At 43.4% G+C, this 17871-nt stretch overlaps 1 protein-coding gene across 1 annotated transcript in view; it reads left to right on the top strand.

Moving 5' to 3' along the window:
* The first annotated feature begins 218 nt into the window (after positions 1-218).
* Positions 219-17871, top strand: part of SYT16 (synaptotagmin 16) — a 36961-nt gene continuing 19308 nt past the window's right edge. Inside the window, exon 1 of the mRNA XM_053981449.1 lies at positions 219-774. Within this exon, the coding sequence (XP_053837424.1) occupies positions 219-774 (556 nt within the window). The remainder of the gene's footprint in view (positions 775-17871) is intronic.

A 17871-nucleotide genomic window follows, 5' to 3' on the forward strand; every position in this document is an offset into this window, starting at 1 on the left:
TTCTGGATTTCTAGTGATATTCTCAATGGATAGAAGTGCTTTTTCCATTTCCCCCTCTCAGTTCTAGTCATCTTGCATAGATAGTGTGTCGACAGGTGTTGATGGACAAGCAATTTACAGTAATTTCTTATGGTGCTTATTCTGCAGCTCCCTGAATTGTAAGTGACACGCTGGCAAAGCTGAACAACTGATCACCAGACACTGGCACAGTGTTAAACATGGCTTCTGAGGCTGCTCAGAATTTCCTCCAGCCACTGTCTTCTTGGATGTCTCAAGTATACGAAGCCATCCAACAAGCAGGAGACTCCATATCTGCCTCTCTGCTGAATTTGAGTGGAGTGGGTCGTAAGCCAGAAGGAGAAAGGACCCAGGACTTGGAGAATAATGGAGGCGTTTATGAGGATTATTCTGAGGAATCAGATGATGAACGAGACCTGGACCTTTGGGATGAGGACTATTTCTATCCTAGAGAAGACAGTTACATCGGAGGCCCTGATCTTGCGTCACAAAACCTCCCTCACGGCTCTGACACGGGTCCACAGAGGCAAAACCGGGTTAAAAACACTAGCACCTTGCCAGAGCAGCGCGTTGAAAGCAGCAGGACCTTGACAGCCAATGGATCCTACTGGATGAGTGAAGATCTCCAGCCTGTTGATCGGCTTCCTCCCATTGCTGAGGAAGAAGGTGAGCCCTCTTGGAGGATGGGAGCTCATGAGCACAGCCTCAGCTTGGGTGGCTCCTTAAACAGTGCTAATGGCACCGCACGCTGTGCAGGTAAGCAGCTGGCACGCACCCTGACTGCATTTTCCAGGCCTTTCTTTTCTGCTGTTAATTTGATTTAGTTGCTAATCTGCTCAGTATGTTCTGTATTGTCTCTGTTTCCCACAGCTAAAACAAAAGTCCCCAAATCCCAAAGAAAAATCTAACCTTTCCAATTCTTCTTTCGTTTGTGAGACTAATCTCATTGAAAGAATTGGAGATCTCCAGGGTGAAATGCTGGGTATTAGAAGGCAATCAGGCCCTGCTGGTGTAGCAAGGAGTGTTTTGCCTCCCTCCCTGTTTAGTTTCTGGTAGCAGGACCCTTCAAAGGCAATGTTTAGCCTTAAGCCTTTGCTTTGAGAACCATCTGCCTTTGCGTCATTGCTATTAAAGATATATATATATATATATATATATATATATATATATATATATATATGTAATCTCAAACCTTGTTTCTTTGTGCCAGGAATCTCAAGATGTTACTGTGCCATGTGCTGTGAAATGCTGTGCTAAAAAGCCAGCCGTATCTCATGATTTTATGGATGAAAGGCTCCCAAATCACTTTCCTCCCCTCCCACCGCCCCCACAGGCTTTTCAAACAAGACTGAAGAGACAGCAGGCAGGAGATTATGGGAAGGAGAACTGAGTTTGATATTTTCAGTTTTAAATAGGCCTAACTATGACTTCTGATCTTTAAATGACAGCAGGAGTGTTTTCAGGGGATTGTGCCCAGGACTGAGTTTCAGCCACATGACTTCTGCTCACTCAGTGTCACCACGAGTGTGGCTGGAGGTTTCCTGGGTCACAGAGGTCTGATGGAGATGTAGGTCCTGACTACACCCAAGAAAGCTGCAATCCTGCTGACACCATCCTTGGGTCTTGTTGGCATAAAGCTGCTCTTTACAAACATCCTAGGAATGGGGATGAGGGTGGAAAGAGGATGGGGGGACTGGGTTCTACAATATAGAGCTTATAAAGAACTGGAGACTCACTGAGGATCTACAGAATTTGGCTTCAAATACCTATTTTTTTTTTTTTAAGCAGGTGGTAAGTGCTCTTGAAAATGTCTGTTTTATTATGACCAGGAGCTTTTCTTCACTCTTGGTTTCTGGGGGAGTCTTACATATTTAGCCTTTTCTGTGCAGACTGTGGAAGATCAGCCTGTTTGTTTTCGTATTTAACAGGAATATCAGACTGAGAGGGTATAAACCTTGATGGTGCTCTTTAATGACTGCAAAATTAGCTCTTTTCTTTATTGCTATTTCTCACTCTGCTATGGCCAGGGAGTAAATAATTAAAAAGCTCTTTTGGTCTAGCTGTTCTGCCTCCCAAACTGGGACTGCTTGTTTTGCATTCCAAATGAAAGATTGCCAGTTCTCAGATTAGATATCTCAGAGCTGTGTCTCTTGGAGCCCAACCCCTCCCTTCTGGTACCCCTATACCTTGCCTGTGCAATATCCTGCCCCCAGGGTTTGTCCATGGGCACTGAGCCAGTGCTGCAGGGCTGGGTTTGTGTGTGTGCTTGGCTTGTGTGAGCAGTGTGTGCACAGAAGCCATGGAGCAGGGCACAAAGTGTCCATTCAGGGAATGCTGGGGCCATGGATCCTCTTGGACCTCTTGTGCTGTCCTAGGGCACAACCCTGTCTCCTGCAGAGCCTGCAGCCCTGTGCCTCAGGAGGGGCTGTTGGAGCAATTCACAGCAAATCCTGGGGCTCAGCCTGGTGCCAAAGGCATCATTCCCAGGGCAGCCTCCTGTCCCTGGGCCACAGGACCCTTGCTCACAGAGGGTGGGAGGAAAGCGGGTGAGCTCTCAGGGAAATGGGGCCCAGGAATGAGCTGCTGTCCTGGCCAGAACTGTTTGTCACCTGCAGGGACCTCTGAGAAAGAGGGCTCTGAGGAGTGGGAGATGGACCAGATGGAGTTCCTGGTGAGAGACTTAGTGACAGACAGATGCCAGAGTGACCCATCCCTGCAGCTCAAGGGAGGGTCCCTCTGGACGTCTCTCCCAGATGAGAGCAGGTCCTGGTCAAGTTGCTCTCTCCATATTTTTTTGCTTTCCTTCTCCCCAACCTTCCTGGAGCCATTGTGGGCTGGAAGGCTGGTCCCACAGATCTCCCAGCACCTACAGTGCTGCTTCCTAGAGCTCTCTGCTTCCACACCAAGCACTTCAGGGAGCATTGCACAGCTTTTTGCACCTTAGGGAATGTCATTCCAAATGGTCTCAGACAGACTTTAATCTTTTTATCTCTGCAATGTGCTGCACAAAGGGCCATCCAATGGTCTCAAGACTTCATAGTCACAAAAGTTGGCTGTTTGAGGGTTAGAGGGCTGGGAACTGATACCTTTTTCTCTCAGAACTAAGTTGTATAATGGGAGAGAAAGTGCTGAACTGTGATTTGAAAATGTCTTCCACAGACCCTTTGATGTGGAAGAACTCGTTTTGCTCTTCTAAGTGAACTTTCACTTCCAAAACACACATGCTCTTTGTGTTTTATTTTTCAGCTCTTTATTTCCTCTTTTTCCTTTAGATTCATTCTCTAACATCAAGAGTGTGAACTCTTCTGATGGTAACCTAGACATGCAGAGAGGCTGTAATACCCTGGCAACTTAAAATTTCAGTCATGGATTAAAATGATCAAGAGAAGAAGTTCGAGGTATCCTTATTTCTGTTAGCTTTTTACCTAACCCTAAGTGACAATGTAAGTGACACATGGACTTGCTGACATTCAGCAAAGCTGTTCAGTAGCATCAAAATGAGCTTTGAACATTTTTCCTTCCATTTGGCAGGTTTCCCCCCCTCCCATTTCTGCAAAATACATGTTTCCTGTTTATCCTTGTATTCTTTCAGAACATTGCATCTTGACTTTATTTCACTTAATGTACCATATTTCTCTCCACAATAGAATATTTTAAAGCTAAATTGGCACAAAACAGTAGCAATGCTGAATGCTTTTTGTTGCCATGGAAATATTTCTGGGCACTTACTGAAGACCTGGTTGCCAATAGTAATGTAACAGAGAAAATAGATATGCTTCATTTAGCAGCTACTGGTGATTAAAGAGCCACAGAAACCTGTTACAAGGTCATTCCAATATATAGTTTATTTGGTTTTGGGGGAAAAAGCCCTGCAGCCCTAGGTGAGAATAATTTTGTTTTAAAAGAGATGCAAAACAAAATCCAATAGATGTTCCCTTCTCTTAAACTGACAGCATGCTTCTGCGAAGAAATAAAATAACACTGTAGTTACAAAACATCATTATTCCTTCTCCTTTTTATCAAATATGTTTTTGATCCCCTTTTTACCTCTTAGGAAATGTTTCCTGGCTCCCAGAGTAGATTTTCTTAGGCTCTGAAGCAGCAGATATATTACTGAAAACCTATTTTAGGCTTAGGGATCTAATAAATTGTTGGAGCAATGAAATTCTTGAGTTTTTAAGTCAAATGTCCATCAGACACCATGAGGCAGGTTAGTCACGAGGTGCAGGTTTGGCTGCTGCCCAGTACTGCTCTGTAATTAAATGATGGTAGTAAAGTTGTAGCAAGTTTTCAAACAAATGCAGGAAAAGTATTTTTTTGGGTTTTTTTTTTTCCTTTGTATGCTTTTGATCCACAGTTTAATACTGAGAAGGTAGCTCAGCAGGAAATATTGCAGTGCCAAGTGTTTGTTTGGCTTAAGACGTTAATGATGGCAAGGCAGAGCCTTCTGTGCATGCAGATTGCTGCCACCAGTGGCAAATCGTGTCATTGTGAATTTTGCAGAAACAGATGAACTTGCTCTCTCAGACCCTTGTCCACTGTTTAACCTCGTTGTTTGTGACAGAGGAACTGTCTCACAGCACAGAGCAGGGAGAGAGCAGCCTTTGCATCCCCCCACGGCTGAGACGCCGCTGCTCAGCTGACTGGGGGTGGCCGGCAAGAGCGTGGCTGCCAGATCCATCACTGCACAGCTGGCTTAAGAATTGAAAAAAAATCCAAACCAACAAACAGTGGAGCAAGAAACCACATCTGGAAGTAGTGCACTGCAAGTAGAAGGGTAGAGGAGGTGGCCAGTGATTCTGTCTCCCAGCATGAATGTAAAGGGGAAAAAACAGCAGTAATAAGAAAAGTGAAGAACAGCAATGACTGCAGTGGAAGCAAGGGCTTTAGCCCACTTCTCCCCCAGGGCTGTTGTCCTTTGCAAACAAAAAGCCAAAGTGACCATTCAATTCTCAGTCTCACCAGACACTGCCCTGAAAAGGCACGGGGACAGACCCAGCAGCAGAGCTGAGCCTTCTGAGTGAGAACTGAACTATTTTTGCACAAGTGAGTGCTGGGGTGGAAGTTTCCCAGGCTGGCAGTGTCTGGCACTGCTCACAGCACTGGTGTAATGGATAGGTGAGCACAGCACTTCCACTGTGAGAAATCCTTAGAGATTTTTTTTCTCCTCCATCAACTGGGTGACCTCAGTGCCAGCTGAAGGCTGCATTTCAGTTGCACTAAAATAATTTTTGAGGCCTTGGAACGCCAGGAAGTGTGACACCCCTGTCTAGATGGCTGGCTAGTTTTTCTCAGCACGTGTGTGAGGGGAAGCACACCTCTGAGGCTCTGGGAGTTTTTAAATCTAGAGAGCACTATTGCATTTACTTACCTTGGCCTCCAGCTTAACAGGGGTCATTGATTTTTGCCAGTAATTTCTGTAGTAAAGGAAATTATTCTTTCTGCTCTATATGAATGCTCCTGACCTCAGTAAATGACCCTTCATACAGGCAGGAAATCCTAGGCAAGAAGTGAGGTTTTCATTAGATCCTATAAACCCATATAACAAAGAATACCCTTAAGAAGAAGTTGTTGATTATGTGATAAATTAAATTTCTGCTTGAACTTGAGACTAAAATAGATAGATGGCCAGTCTCCACATTGAGAAGTGAAGTGTTTATGAATTTTATCACCTGTCTGGGTATGGAGCCAGCCAGTGTTCTAGCCAGAATGTAACCCTATAAAAATCAGTGCCTGTACTCCAAGAAGGACATTCAAAGAGGCTACACTGAATCAATACCACCATGAAGACTAAGGGAGTGAAAGCAAAGGCAGACAGTGGACAAAAACACTTCAGAGAAAATACTCCTGGCAGCTCGAGTGGGATGAAGCACAAATGTGACCGGGGACATGCATCTGGTCTCTGAAGAATGTGATACAAGCCCATGGCTTTCTGAAGTGCAGACGTGAGTTTGCACTGAATGCTTTCTCTCTGGGAAATTCAGAACCACTCCAAGTGTTTGTGCACAGACTTTTGTCCTTGACAAGGTGGTACAATATTCCTACTTGTATTTAGAGTATTCCTTTGCAGTTCTGTCTCTTCAAATTTCCAAATTATGAGGGATCTTCACGCGGGATGTCACATGTGAGTGGAGATGAGAGAACACAACAGCCCCAGAAGGAGGGTGGATTGTGGTGTGTTGTGGCAAGCACATTTCTTTCTTTCAGGATTTTTCATACAGCAGCACAGAGGAAGAAAAGAGAAAACAATTTTTATTTCTGCTCCTTGTTTTTCCCATGTAGAATGTGTTTGGAGAATTGTTTACCTGGGGTGATTGCTTGATTGGTGAGGATTGTTTGAGCCTGATGGCCAATCCAATCCACCCGTGGCTAGACTCTCAGCAGAGGGTCACAAGTTGTGAGTTAGATATGGTAGAAAAGTAGGTATGTAGTTTTAGTATCTCCTTTAAATAGTATATTAATGTATTATAGTATAGTTATAATAAAGAAATCATTCAGCCTTCTGAACTGGAGTCAGACATCATCATTTCTTCCCAGCGGGTTCACCTGCATTTACAATAGCATGTCAGCTTTACAGCTGGGGAAGTGGAGCCAAACAGTGGTTCAAACCACAATTTCTCAAAGGTGGTACCACTGCCAGCTCTGTCTTGGGCCTGTCAGCACTGCTGTTCATCCTCAGTCAGTGATTTTAGACACAGTGTCTTTGTCAGCCCACAGTAGATCAGGGGTTTGGGTTTTCACCAAGTCCCTTGCCTGGTGGACAGAGCTGCCTCGTGCCCATCTCCCTGGGGGCATGGGGAAGGATGCTCTGCTCAGGAGCACTTGTCATCTGCTCTTGTCATCTAGAAGGTTGCATAAGCTCTATAGAGAAGGATTTATTTGAGAGGATGAAATGGCTTTTGCCATTCCATGCAGTTACAGAACAAATTGTGTGTGAGCGTGTGTGTTTGTGCATGTATTTTCTGATCCATTTTGCTAAGTGACATCCTCTTCCCACTCTCCATATGGCAGTTGCGACTCTATCTTCCTCTGGGAAGGTTGTTTAGGACTCAAGAGACTTCATTTACCAATAAACAGCATCTTGGCAGCATCTGGGAAATGCTGCCTTTCTCCTAGAAACCCTGCCTCCTCACCTTCCCTCTCCTACTACAGGCGAGGCAGGTGTGAATGATCTCATTGTGTTGTGGTGGAGGTTATGTGCAGGCAATACTAGCAGCACTCTGCAGAGCTGGAACATAGTATTTCTGTGTGCTGACACAAACACTAGTACTGTTTGTCTTTTTTTTTTTTTTTTTTAATGTGTGTGTGTGGTTTTTCTTTTCTGTTGCAGTTGTTGCTAGCTTGGCCTGCAAGGCCTTGGTGGAAACACAAGTAATCCATCCCTGTTCCCTTTTTGCCATGCTTAACAGCACAAAACCCACTAATTTAAGTTTATATAAGATGGGAATCACTGCCAAAAAGTGAGCTGGTGTTGATCTTCACCCTTTGCCAGACAGGGGTGTGGATATGACTTCCTTGAGCCCAGGTAATTTTTGGCTGCTGTAATGACCATCATTTTGAGTGGCCTTGTAGACTCTTCAAGTAGTTTTAGTAACCAAGGGGAAAATTAATTTTCTGCAATGAAAGCAAATATGGAGATTACAGTCATGGAGGTAAAACTGTGTAGTTTTAGACAGGGAATGTCACTGTTGGGCTTTGGGAATCTTGCAGGTAATGAAGAAGGTGTGGTTGGGCTGTACCTCCACAGGTGCTGTTTGTGTGATTCTCATGCAATTTCCACAGATGGACTAAGGGACACTTCATCAGTACCTATGTGCAGACCAACAAGAATGATTTGGGTTGAATCTTAAGTCAGCCCACAGCAAAATCTGTAGAAAATCCCTTCCCATGTCCATGAAAATAGTTGATGCTCTCATGGCATCCTTGCACCACCTAAGACTTCCCTCATGTCCAGGCAGGTACTTTGACTCAAGAACTCAGTACCCCTGTGAGATGAAGCATCCCTGGAGGGACTCATGAGGACTTGCCCCCACAAGCTGGGTGTCTGGAGGAATTTACCTCCTCAGGCTGAGAGGGATTCAAACCTGTGCAGTCCATACAGCATCATTGTTGTGGGAGCATTTTCTAGCAAATAATGAGACTGGTGGTGCTGGAGAGAAAGCCCTGGATTTGGATTAATGAGAGCCCTGTGTTTTGCTGGAGTTCTGTGTCTCAAGGTCAGTTTGGGGGTTAGACTTACTGCCATAAATAATGTAGCTACAAACCCCTTGGGCCTGAGTTTTGCAATTGCCACTTATTGATGTAAAACTGCAGCTGAAATACAACATCCTTCCCCTATCACACAGCCGAGCTGCTTCCCATGACTCAACCCAGCCTCTTGCTTCAAACAAGAGCCAGCAGCCCCCTTCCCTGTTACTTTGGAGCCAGGTGAGTTGGCCATGTGATTGCTAAAACAAAAACAAAGGGAAGAGGGGAGGGGCAGGAGGACAAGGTTGTCCCTTTTGGATAACAGCTTCAGTCCTGAAGACATGTGACTCTTGCACCACATCCCCACTCACTGCTGCTCCCAAAGCTGGTGATTTTCCCAGGAGTGCTGTGGTGTTACAGTAAAGGGGGACTGTGGTGAATCAACGCTTTGGCAGCAAACAAAGTTTCAATTAGAAAAATCAGTGGGAAAATAAATATCTGCCTTGTTGCAGTGCAGTTGTTTTCTGCACCAAATCCAAACAAATATCTTTTCGAGGGAGTTCATTTCCACACTGTTGATCAGCAAACAAAGGCTTGTGGGTGTGAAGCTGAAGGTTGGGTGCTGGGAATGGTGTGTGCATACCCTGGGTCTCCTGTGGTGTGGTGAAACCGCTTTGGAGAGGAGCAAAGTCAGTGACCTGAGTTTTCTGGATGTTTCTTTGGCCAGTTTGATTTCTGCTAGCTGAAAGTAACGAGTGCCAATCCAGAGAAACTTCCTTAAACATACTGGAGGAGGTTTAGGAACTGACTGCCTTGCATTGGAGCAAGTTCATATCCAAGCCAAACAAACAAATAGAAGACATGATGGATGGGTAACCTGAAGGAATTCAACCCATTATGGTATGAAAACTACCAGGAAAATGGTTATAAAAATAATAACAGTGAGGGGAAAGTTCTTTTTTTTTTTTTTCTTTTTTTTTTTTTTTTTTTTTTTTTCTTTTTTTTTGTTGGAAGGAAAGGACAGTGCTTTTTACTCCACCAGCCATTGGCATCCAGCAGAGTGTTTAGTTTCTGAGCCCATGGACATTTCCAGCCCCACAGCCCAGGGCACACTCAGCTCCACCTGTGCCCTGCAGTGTAAAACAACATCTACTGACAGAAGCTGCTTTTCTGCCTCTACAGCTGCATGTTTCCTGCACACAACCCAACCTGAGCTATCAGGGAGGTGCAAGCTGACTCATGGATGCAACTGCATCCACACCAGGGATTTTCCTGGCTTAGTAGTGTCTCCTACAGCGTGTAATCTCTTTTTTTTTCTTCCACTTCTGCACAAATCCTGGGCCTGTGCTAATAGAACCCGGTAGAATAAATGAAGCCTGACTCATTTTTGCTCCACATGTAAGATGTAAAGTAGGTGATTGGGAAAATCAGGGATGATTGTGGTTCAGCTTCTTGGCTGCCATTTCCTACAGCTATGGAAGAACATTAGGCAGCACAGTGAGAGCCAGTTTGATGTGGAATCCCATGTTCCTATTTTTAAAATCCAATTTTGGGAGTAGGAAAGAAGCAACAGGAAAATATGCTGGTTTTACATGCTGTTTTCTGTGGGCAGTCCTCTATTTCTTTGCACAGCTGTGTGCAGAATTGGGGTGTAGTGCTCTGACTGCTGTATTGTTTCACTGTAGAGGTGGTTAGAGCCAAAAAATGTCCTTTTTTTTTTTTTCCCCGATTACTCTCTTTTTTGCTGTTTTGTTCTCTTTTCTTAAAGATTATTTTTGTTGTAAATATCCCCGGGTACAAAGCCTTCCAAGCTGTGATCCTCTCCACCTGTATCACATGCAAACACCCAAATAAACTCACCTTGGGGAGCTTCCTAGTTGGTTTGGTCATGGAGTGAGGACAGATGGAGAGGCAAAAGCAGGGCACTGTCTGTTGACACTCAGCAGAGAGGGGCAATCCTCTCCTTTAGCACTGGACACCAAATATTCCCTGGCTGTTAGATCTGGCAGGAAGGGGTGAAAACACACAGGGGTGGTGCAAGGAGAAATCCTGCTCAGCAGTAAATGACCAGTGGGTGTTAGTCAGGGGTGTCCTGCCAGCGTGTAGAAGCATGGGTCTGCATTTTTGAAGACATTTGGGATCTAAGGGAATGGCTTGGATTGGGTGCCCTGCTCCTAAATCAGTCTGTTACTTTGTGCACCGGTTTGAATTCCCAGCTGACAGCAAAAGCAGGATGAAGGCTCCAGGTTGAAAATTACTACAGAGCTGCAGCCACCTAGGAATTGATAGGAGCAACTCCACGTGTGTTGCTGCATGTTCCCTGTACAAAATGTTCCTCCCTTTTCTAAGAATCTTTAACAAGTCCCTTGTTTGCCACCGACCTTTCCAGTTCCCCAAAGAAAAGCTTTTTTTTCTGTGCACAGTTCTGGGTTTTGCTGAGGTAGGAGCTGTTGCAGATTACTGTTCCTCTCTGTCATCCTGATCATGAAAATTTTAAGGCCAGGCCTGTGTGACTGCTTCTGTAAAAGCAAAGCACACGGCAGTGAGTGCTCCTGGGATGCTCTGAGTGTATGCATTATGCATAGATGTACTGATATTGTCTTGGTTATGTGATCAAATGCATTTTTTTGTTACTACTCCTGCTTCCTTCAGGGCTTGGTGATGTTCCCATTGAAACTCTCACTGACTTCTGTAGAGCAGAATCAAAAATCTCTAAGACAAAAGTGGACGCACAAAGGCAGCATTAAATGCATAGGAAAACCAGAAATTTGACATTTGCAAAGTTTCCATTATTCAGACAAAATGACTCGTTTGTTGTTTTTTAACAAGCAGGCAGACAGGATGTATGCAGTACCTCTGTATTTCACACCTACATGATGTATTGTATTCAGTAATTTTTTTTTCCTTGGGTAAGCTTGGAGCAAATGATAAGTTATTCTTTCTACTTGGTAACACTGCAGTGAATTCTTGAATTATTTATTTCATGCATTTTAGCTTGGTCTATTTGGATGCCTGTAAGCTAACTTTGTAACTGACTGGGTGTTTGAAATTTCTAAATAAATACTGGTAGTTTGAAATACCTTGCCAGAAAAAAGAGGTCACCCTTCTTCTTCCCCCACTGTCTCCTCTGGGAGAAAAAAAAAAAAAAAATAAAAATCCCACATGCCTCATTATGAGCAGTAGGAAGTTGATTTGTAAAACAGATGCTGCATAGAAGTAATTGAGTTGAAGTTGCTAGAAATATGTATATGCTACACAACATCTGCAGATCTCAAGATGTATTCATTATCTTTCCAGAATTTAGATTGTAATTACGGGCCCTTTATTTAAGTTTCCATGGTGATGTAGAAAATGCTTCCCCCTTGTCCTTTGCTAATCAGGCCACTTGTGTGTTTGAATGGTGATGGTTTTCCTCTCCCCTGGGTTAAGTTACTGTTATTAATACAGAGATATTAAGTTGACAGGGAGCTGTCGGCTGCTCAGGCAGCGATTCAGCAGCAGGCACATCAGGCATTTGCTGCAGATTCCCCAGTGCCACCGTTTAATTAGCCTGTGTGCTTCCAAATGTTTGTGAGGAATAGCAGCCACTGTCATAACAAGTGATGCAGTCGTGCCTTGGGGATTGGGGAAGTTGAAATCAAAGTCAAGCAGCCAATAATATATCACACCATGCCAAGCTTCTCTCCTCCATCCCTGCACCCTTCTCCTCCTCTCTAAGGAAAAAAAGCTCTGCTGTGTTTTGTAGGGGGTTGCAGGTAGGTCAGTGCCCTGACAGGAGCTGTCCAGGAATCCTGCATTCACGTGGCCTTTGCAAAATTTCTTGTAATAATCAGAATTTCACATTATGTTAAGGCACATTTATCTAAGTTTACAGCCTCATGCCCATGGACCCAGGATTTTAATGTTTGAGAAAATAGTGAAAGGTGTGGTTTAATTACTAAAGATGTTGTTTTACACACGATTTTTAGAAAGTTGAGAATGTGCTGAAATGTGAGAATGAAAGCTGAAATGTGGACTTTTGGTTAAACTGGGATAATTTTTTATTTTTATCCTAATCACCCAAAAGATATACACATATTAATAGAACATATAATAGCATTTGCTGAGCAATTAGATACATTTGGTAGAGCTTACATGAGCTGCAGGTAGAAATGCAGGTATTAGGCTGAAAAGGAATGTTTATTTTTATGTGTTTTGATTATTTGACTGGATCACATTTAGGCCATGGGGTTGTTACAGCTTGAAATATTTTTTCTCCAAGAAAATTTCAAAGAAGGTTATTTTTAATAGCTTGCATAAAAGTAATCAAACTTTATGACAGCTGTTCACCGACCATTTACAAACTAGTGTTTAAAAATTTTTCACTTTTATCAGAATAGGAACACAGCTTTTTTCCTCCAGTTGAGAGCAGTTTTCCAGCAGGAAGAGCAGGCTTGTTGTCAAACTGTGGCACACCAGACCAGAGGGTCAAACCTACCAGTGTGGTGGCATGGAAGGAATTGGCTTCAGTGGGATCAGCTGGACTTGGTGCTCTGTCCTGGGAGAGGAGTGCTGCCTCCTATGCAGCAGCAGGCAGATTTATGGAGCTGTGACAGCACTTACCATTAAGTTTATACTTCAGATTTTTAATAGACCTAGCAGAGTGTGTAAAAGCAGGTCCCCGTTTCCTCACCTGAGGCTGATGTTAGGTTCGAGGTGGAGGAAAAGGTGGCTTTCCCTTCCAAAACGGGAGAGCCTCCCTCTCCACCTGTTTGCTCAGCTGCTGGGGTTTGCCATGGAGACTATCAAAGTGAGTCTTGGCAACCAAACCATGCCCTTGGTGCTGCAGATGGAGCAGTGGCCTGAGCACGCTCCCAGCTGGGCTGTTCACACACAAACCCCTGCGTGCACAGTGACTGCTGCTGTCCCACTGCTCCCAACACCCTGCTGTGCTCCCCCGGTGCTGCTGGCAGGGACATCAGCAAAATGTCTGTGTTTCCATCCTGACCAAGGCAGGCCAAGAATATAGAACATGTCCTGAGCCCTCCTTCCCCCATCTGCAGGGTGCTGAGCACTGATGAGGGTACAGCCATGTCCCACGCACGTGATGGCAGCAGGAGGGCAAGGGCAGCACGGGGACGTGCTCAGCTACCTTATCTTCACTTTTAAAGGTTATCATTTACATTGGTCTCCAGAGCTCATCTGCTGCTGGCAGATGGAGCCAGCAGTGCCTGTTAGCCACGTGCCATATTTATGTGTTCGTGATGCTACCCTGAGCAGGTTACATCTGAGTTGCTTTTTTTTGCACAAAAGTTCTCTCCCCACCTTAGCAGGGGCTGCAGGGGAATGGAAGCAGGAAAAAGTTTTCAAGTCCTTTGTTTACTACTTTGTCTTAGCACATGCAAATGATTTTACAAGGTTCTTCTGTGTGTTGTGACTTTGTGTTTTGCTCTGTTAAATATCTTCATTAAAAAAATAGGTTAACATGCAGAGTTGAGCAGGGTCTAATAATATGTAAATGTTGCTGATACAAAATGACATCATCAAGCTTTCAGAGGTTTGAAGAAGCAGGTGCTTCTCATGTCTATGCCCCAGTCCTCCCTAAATCCTTGGTGACTTTTTCTCCCCAGGGGATGCACCTGAGAGTCAGAAGTGCCCTCTGGCTTCTGGCCAGGAGCAGGAGGCTGTCTAAAGCCTGAGTTGTGTTTGTCTCCCAGTGAACAGATACAGGGAGGAGGATGAACAGGCAGCACCATGAAGTGATTAGGTAGTCTGAGACCTCTGTGTCATGGTCACATAGTTTTTGATCAGAAGTATCTGAATAAAAAGTAGGTGTGGAGTGTAGACCCAAATTCAGCCACTTGCCCTGCAGCCACAAGGAGCAAAGGACAGAGGTGTCTGGATGCAGAGGTGCTGCTTGCATGGAAGAAGGTTAAAGAAGCTGGAGTCTGAGATCTGTAGCCTCAACACAGAGAGGTTCTTTTGCTGTGGAGAACAAGTCCTAGTTCTTCCATTCTCTCTTATTAAACTAGATTTCCTGATTTTACCTGCAGCTAAAATACTTAGAGAGTAGCATCCAGGTCCAAGACTTGCTGAAGTCCATTAAGATCTTTCCATTAATTGCATATTGTTATTGAATTCTGTTTCCTTAACCCACAGGGATTCTCATGGATTTTTATTGGAAATTTTTCCAGAGTAAAGACTGCAGAACTTGGTTGTAATTATTTTTTATCTGTGCCACATAAGTCATCTCTTTAGCAAGCCTTTTAGCAGAAGCTGAATGTTTCCTTTTGTAACAATTTCACAAACACAAGGTGAACATTGAATGAATTATGCTGTATCATTTGCCAGCACATACGCCAAATGTCAGGCAATGACAGAAACTAAAAATTTATGGCACAGAAAGGAAGAATTTTATGATCTTCCATGGACTAATGTAATGACTCTTTTATACAAACAGAGATGAAATGCATTTAAAAACATAGCTATTTAGAAAATTGGCCTGAACATATTCTAAAATCTGGAGAAGTTCATTAGAGGGAAGAGCCATAAAAGTGCCCATTGTTTTTAGCTCAATAGAATGTTTTAATTTTGAAATATAATTGCTTGAATTTAATGCAGCCTCCAATTAGATCATTTGAAGATCTGTCTCTCCATCTAGCTCTTCTGGTACAACATAGTGCAGAGTTGCTCTTACTTTTATTTTCAGAGGTACCTAGCTAGTGCCTAAATCACAAAACAAAGATTTGTGGATGTAAAGCCATCACTGTGCCCCAAGGGTGTATCACACACTGTTCCAGCTGAGCAGATCCTCTGGGTGGGAAGGATGAAGGACCTTTAGGAAGTGCTGAGTCCAGACTGGGATCATGGAATGTTCAGACTTTGCCTGAGATGTCTCTTCTCCTTGTGTGCTCTTAACAGACCTTTTACACGTACTGCTGGTAGTTTTCATTTCTTACATAATCCAAAATCTATAGCAAACTGAGGCACAGAGCAAAGCTGAGCATCTTGGAGAGCCCTGAATAACTTCTCTCCCACTCAGACTTGGCATACGGCAGAGTCTTCTCACACCGTGCTCTTGCAGGAGAGTTTCCTTGACCCTGTGTTTCTGTTTTCACTGTCGTGACAATCTGCATTTTGGACTCATTTAGCTTTAACTTTTCACCTGCTAAAAAATCTTTGTAGTAACCTGAATAGATCCTGGAGTGCTCACAGCATGAAGGAAGTGTTTGGAGGATGCTGTGGGGAGTTGAACGGGCTCGGCTCGAATGCCAGCTCTGCCCACAGCCTCTCTGCAAATCACCCTGTTAATAAAGAGCCTATTTTAGCTCTGGAAACATGGAGCCTTCTCAGGCTATTACCCAGCATGTGGTAAATTAAACAATCTTGGCCTGATTGCATAATGTCACTTGAAATTTAAGATCCTTTTTCTCTTTAACCCCTAAAATTTACAGGCCATTTTTGTTTAGATTTATTGTAATTGCATAATGATTCTGCTCCTTTGAGGCTCTTCTAGGAAGTTTTTTAGCTCTCTTTTGGTGGCTAATCTCTAAATTACCGGGGGCAAGAGCACTGCTTGGTTTCCCTGTGGGTTTGTCTCAGTGTGAAGGGTGCAGGGGTACTGCAGAGTGGTTTGGAACTGGGGCTGTAGCAGGGGCCAGGCAAGAGAATTGCTGCTGTGTGAGGGCACATATTCCTCAGGCCCACTAAGCCATAGCTCTGCTGTCTTTTGGGAAGAGGGGTTTGAAAAATCACTGCTTGTAGCTAGAAGGATTTCAAGTCCAGAGGTACCCAGGTCCATACTGAAATCCTTTCTTCCTCTGGACTATATTTAAACAGGTTCTTAACTTTCATCATGAGTTTATATACAGTTTAAAGAAGGGATCTTATTTCTTTCAAAGAAAATACATGCTTTTGTTTTTTAATTTTAATTTTATTTTTTGCATGGAAGCAAAGTGATTCCTTAGAGTTCACATAGCAAACACACCCTTGGCCAGCACAGGTAACAGGCACACATAAATTCTTCATCCGTGGTTCTTGCTGGTTAATGAACAATGTGGTGTTAATTTAGCAATATCTACCAGTCCCTGTCTTTTAACACTGGCAGTGGATTTTAGGAAGCGATGAGACCTCTCAAGACATTCCTTTGGCAAAATATAATGATTCATAGAACTGAGAGATTGTGTGTCATTGAAAAAAAAAAAAAAAAAAAGAAAGATACTGTAAATTAGCCAGAACATTTGCCTGCCAATGTGAGGAGGGACTGCACAATATTTTTCCAGCCTGGTTTTCAGTGTTTGATGTGCCAAGCATTCCTGTATCTTTGGAGAGAGGCTTCTATAGCACAGTTCCTGTTAGGGTTCTTCTGGGAGGTCATGCTCATCCTTTCATCTGACAGTTTTTTCACAGCCAGTTCTCCAACCCAAGCTTTTCTGATTTACTGGTGATTTCTGCTACCCACTATCCCCCTTGCCTCCTTCTTGGGTTGTGAACATGTGACCTGAAAGGGAAAGTTTGGGAGACAGGATTCTTAAGAAAAATCACACTTTTTCATTGTACAGTACTATCTGCCCTAAATCTTAGAACTGTCTGCTATTGCTCTGCAGGGAGTCTTGGCTAATTAAAGTTCAGATAATGCTGTCTCAACCTCTGTCCCTGATGCTGTGCTGTTTATTCACGTCAGGTATTCATAAGACGGTTGACATTTTCTTCCTTAAAGATCTCTCAGGTAAATTACAGGCATTTTACTGCTCTGACCTTTTCCTTTACAGGAGGAACTTTTGTTTTCAACATTTGTTTTGTGAATATAATGTTGGAACGGATGTAATTGGAGAGGTGTAGTTGTTCTAGTCTGTATAGTTGGTCTATTACCTTATTATTAATGATCATCTAATACTGGTATTTATATGGGATTAGCTCTTACCAAGCTGCTTTAAATTTAAAGAAAAAGCCAGTCTGTTTCACTGATTGGTTTGGGTGAATCACCTTTTTCTTTACTTCCCCTGAATACTATGCTCTCCTAACACATTCATTTTATGCCTGAGTCTCAGGGAGATGGCTTGCTCTATTAATAAACTTCTGGAGTTCTCCTCTTATGGGTAGACTTTTATGGCTTTAATGTAGTTTTCGAAAATTCCTCTATTATTGATCTAGATATTATCCCAGCAGGAATCAAACCCACAAGACAATTGTGTGAGGATAATTTCTTACTACAGAAGCATTTTATTCTGAAAGCCTGCTGTGTGGTGTGTGCTTTGATGGATGACCCACTGTTTAAATGTGTATTAGACATTGGCTTGCTAATTAAATGCCTTAAGGAGTGCCTGTATCCATTCAGTCTCAGTAAATGCATGGAATTTCTGTTATTTTATTTCTTGCTTATGCTCTTATGTTGAGTTCTTTCTGTTGTCTGACTTTGTAGAGAAGAAGGGAAGTAATGGCAAAAAAAAATTACTTTCTACCCTCACTCAAGACTTTTTGCTCAGGGCAGAGGTGAGACAATGAGGGCTCTCGGTTCAGAACTAGGTCTGCCAGATGGGAGGAGAAGAGGAGATGGGTTCTGCATTTCAGAAGGGAGTGAGAAGAGCACTTGCCTGGAATTTGAGAGAGATGAATTTGGATCCCTCTTTGCTCCTGAAGGACCATCTCCCATGAGGAAGAGGACCATAATTACAAAGCTGTGAGATG

Source organism: Vidua macroura, chromosome 6, assembly GCF_024509145.1.
Source record: "Vidua macroura isolate BioBank_ID:100142 chromosome 6, ASM2450914v1, whole genome shotgun sequence".
Classification (NCBI taxonomy): Eukaryota; Metazoa; Chordata; class Aves; order Passeriformes; family Viduidae; genus Vidua; species Vidua macroura.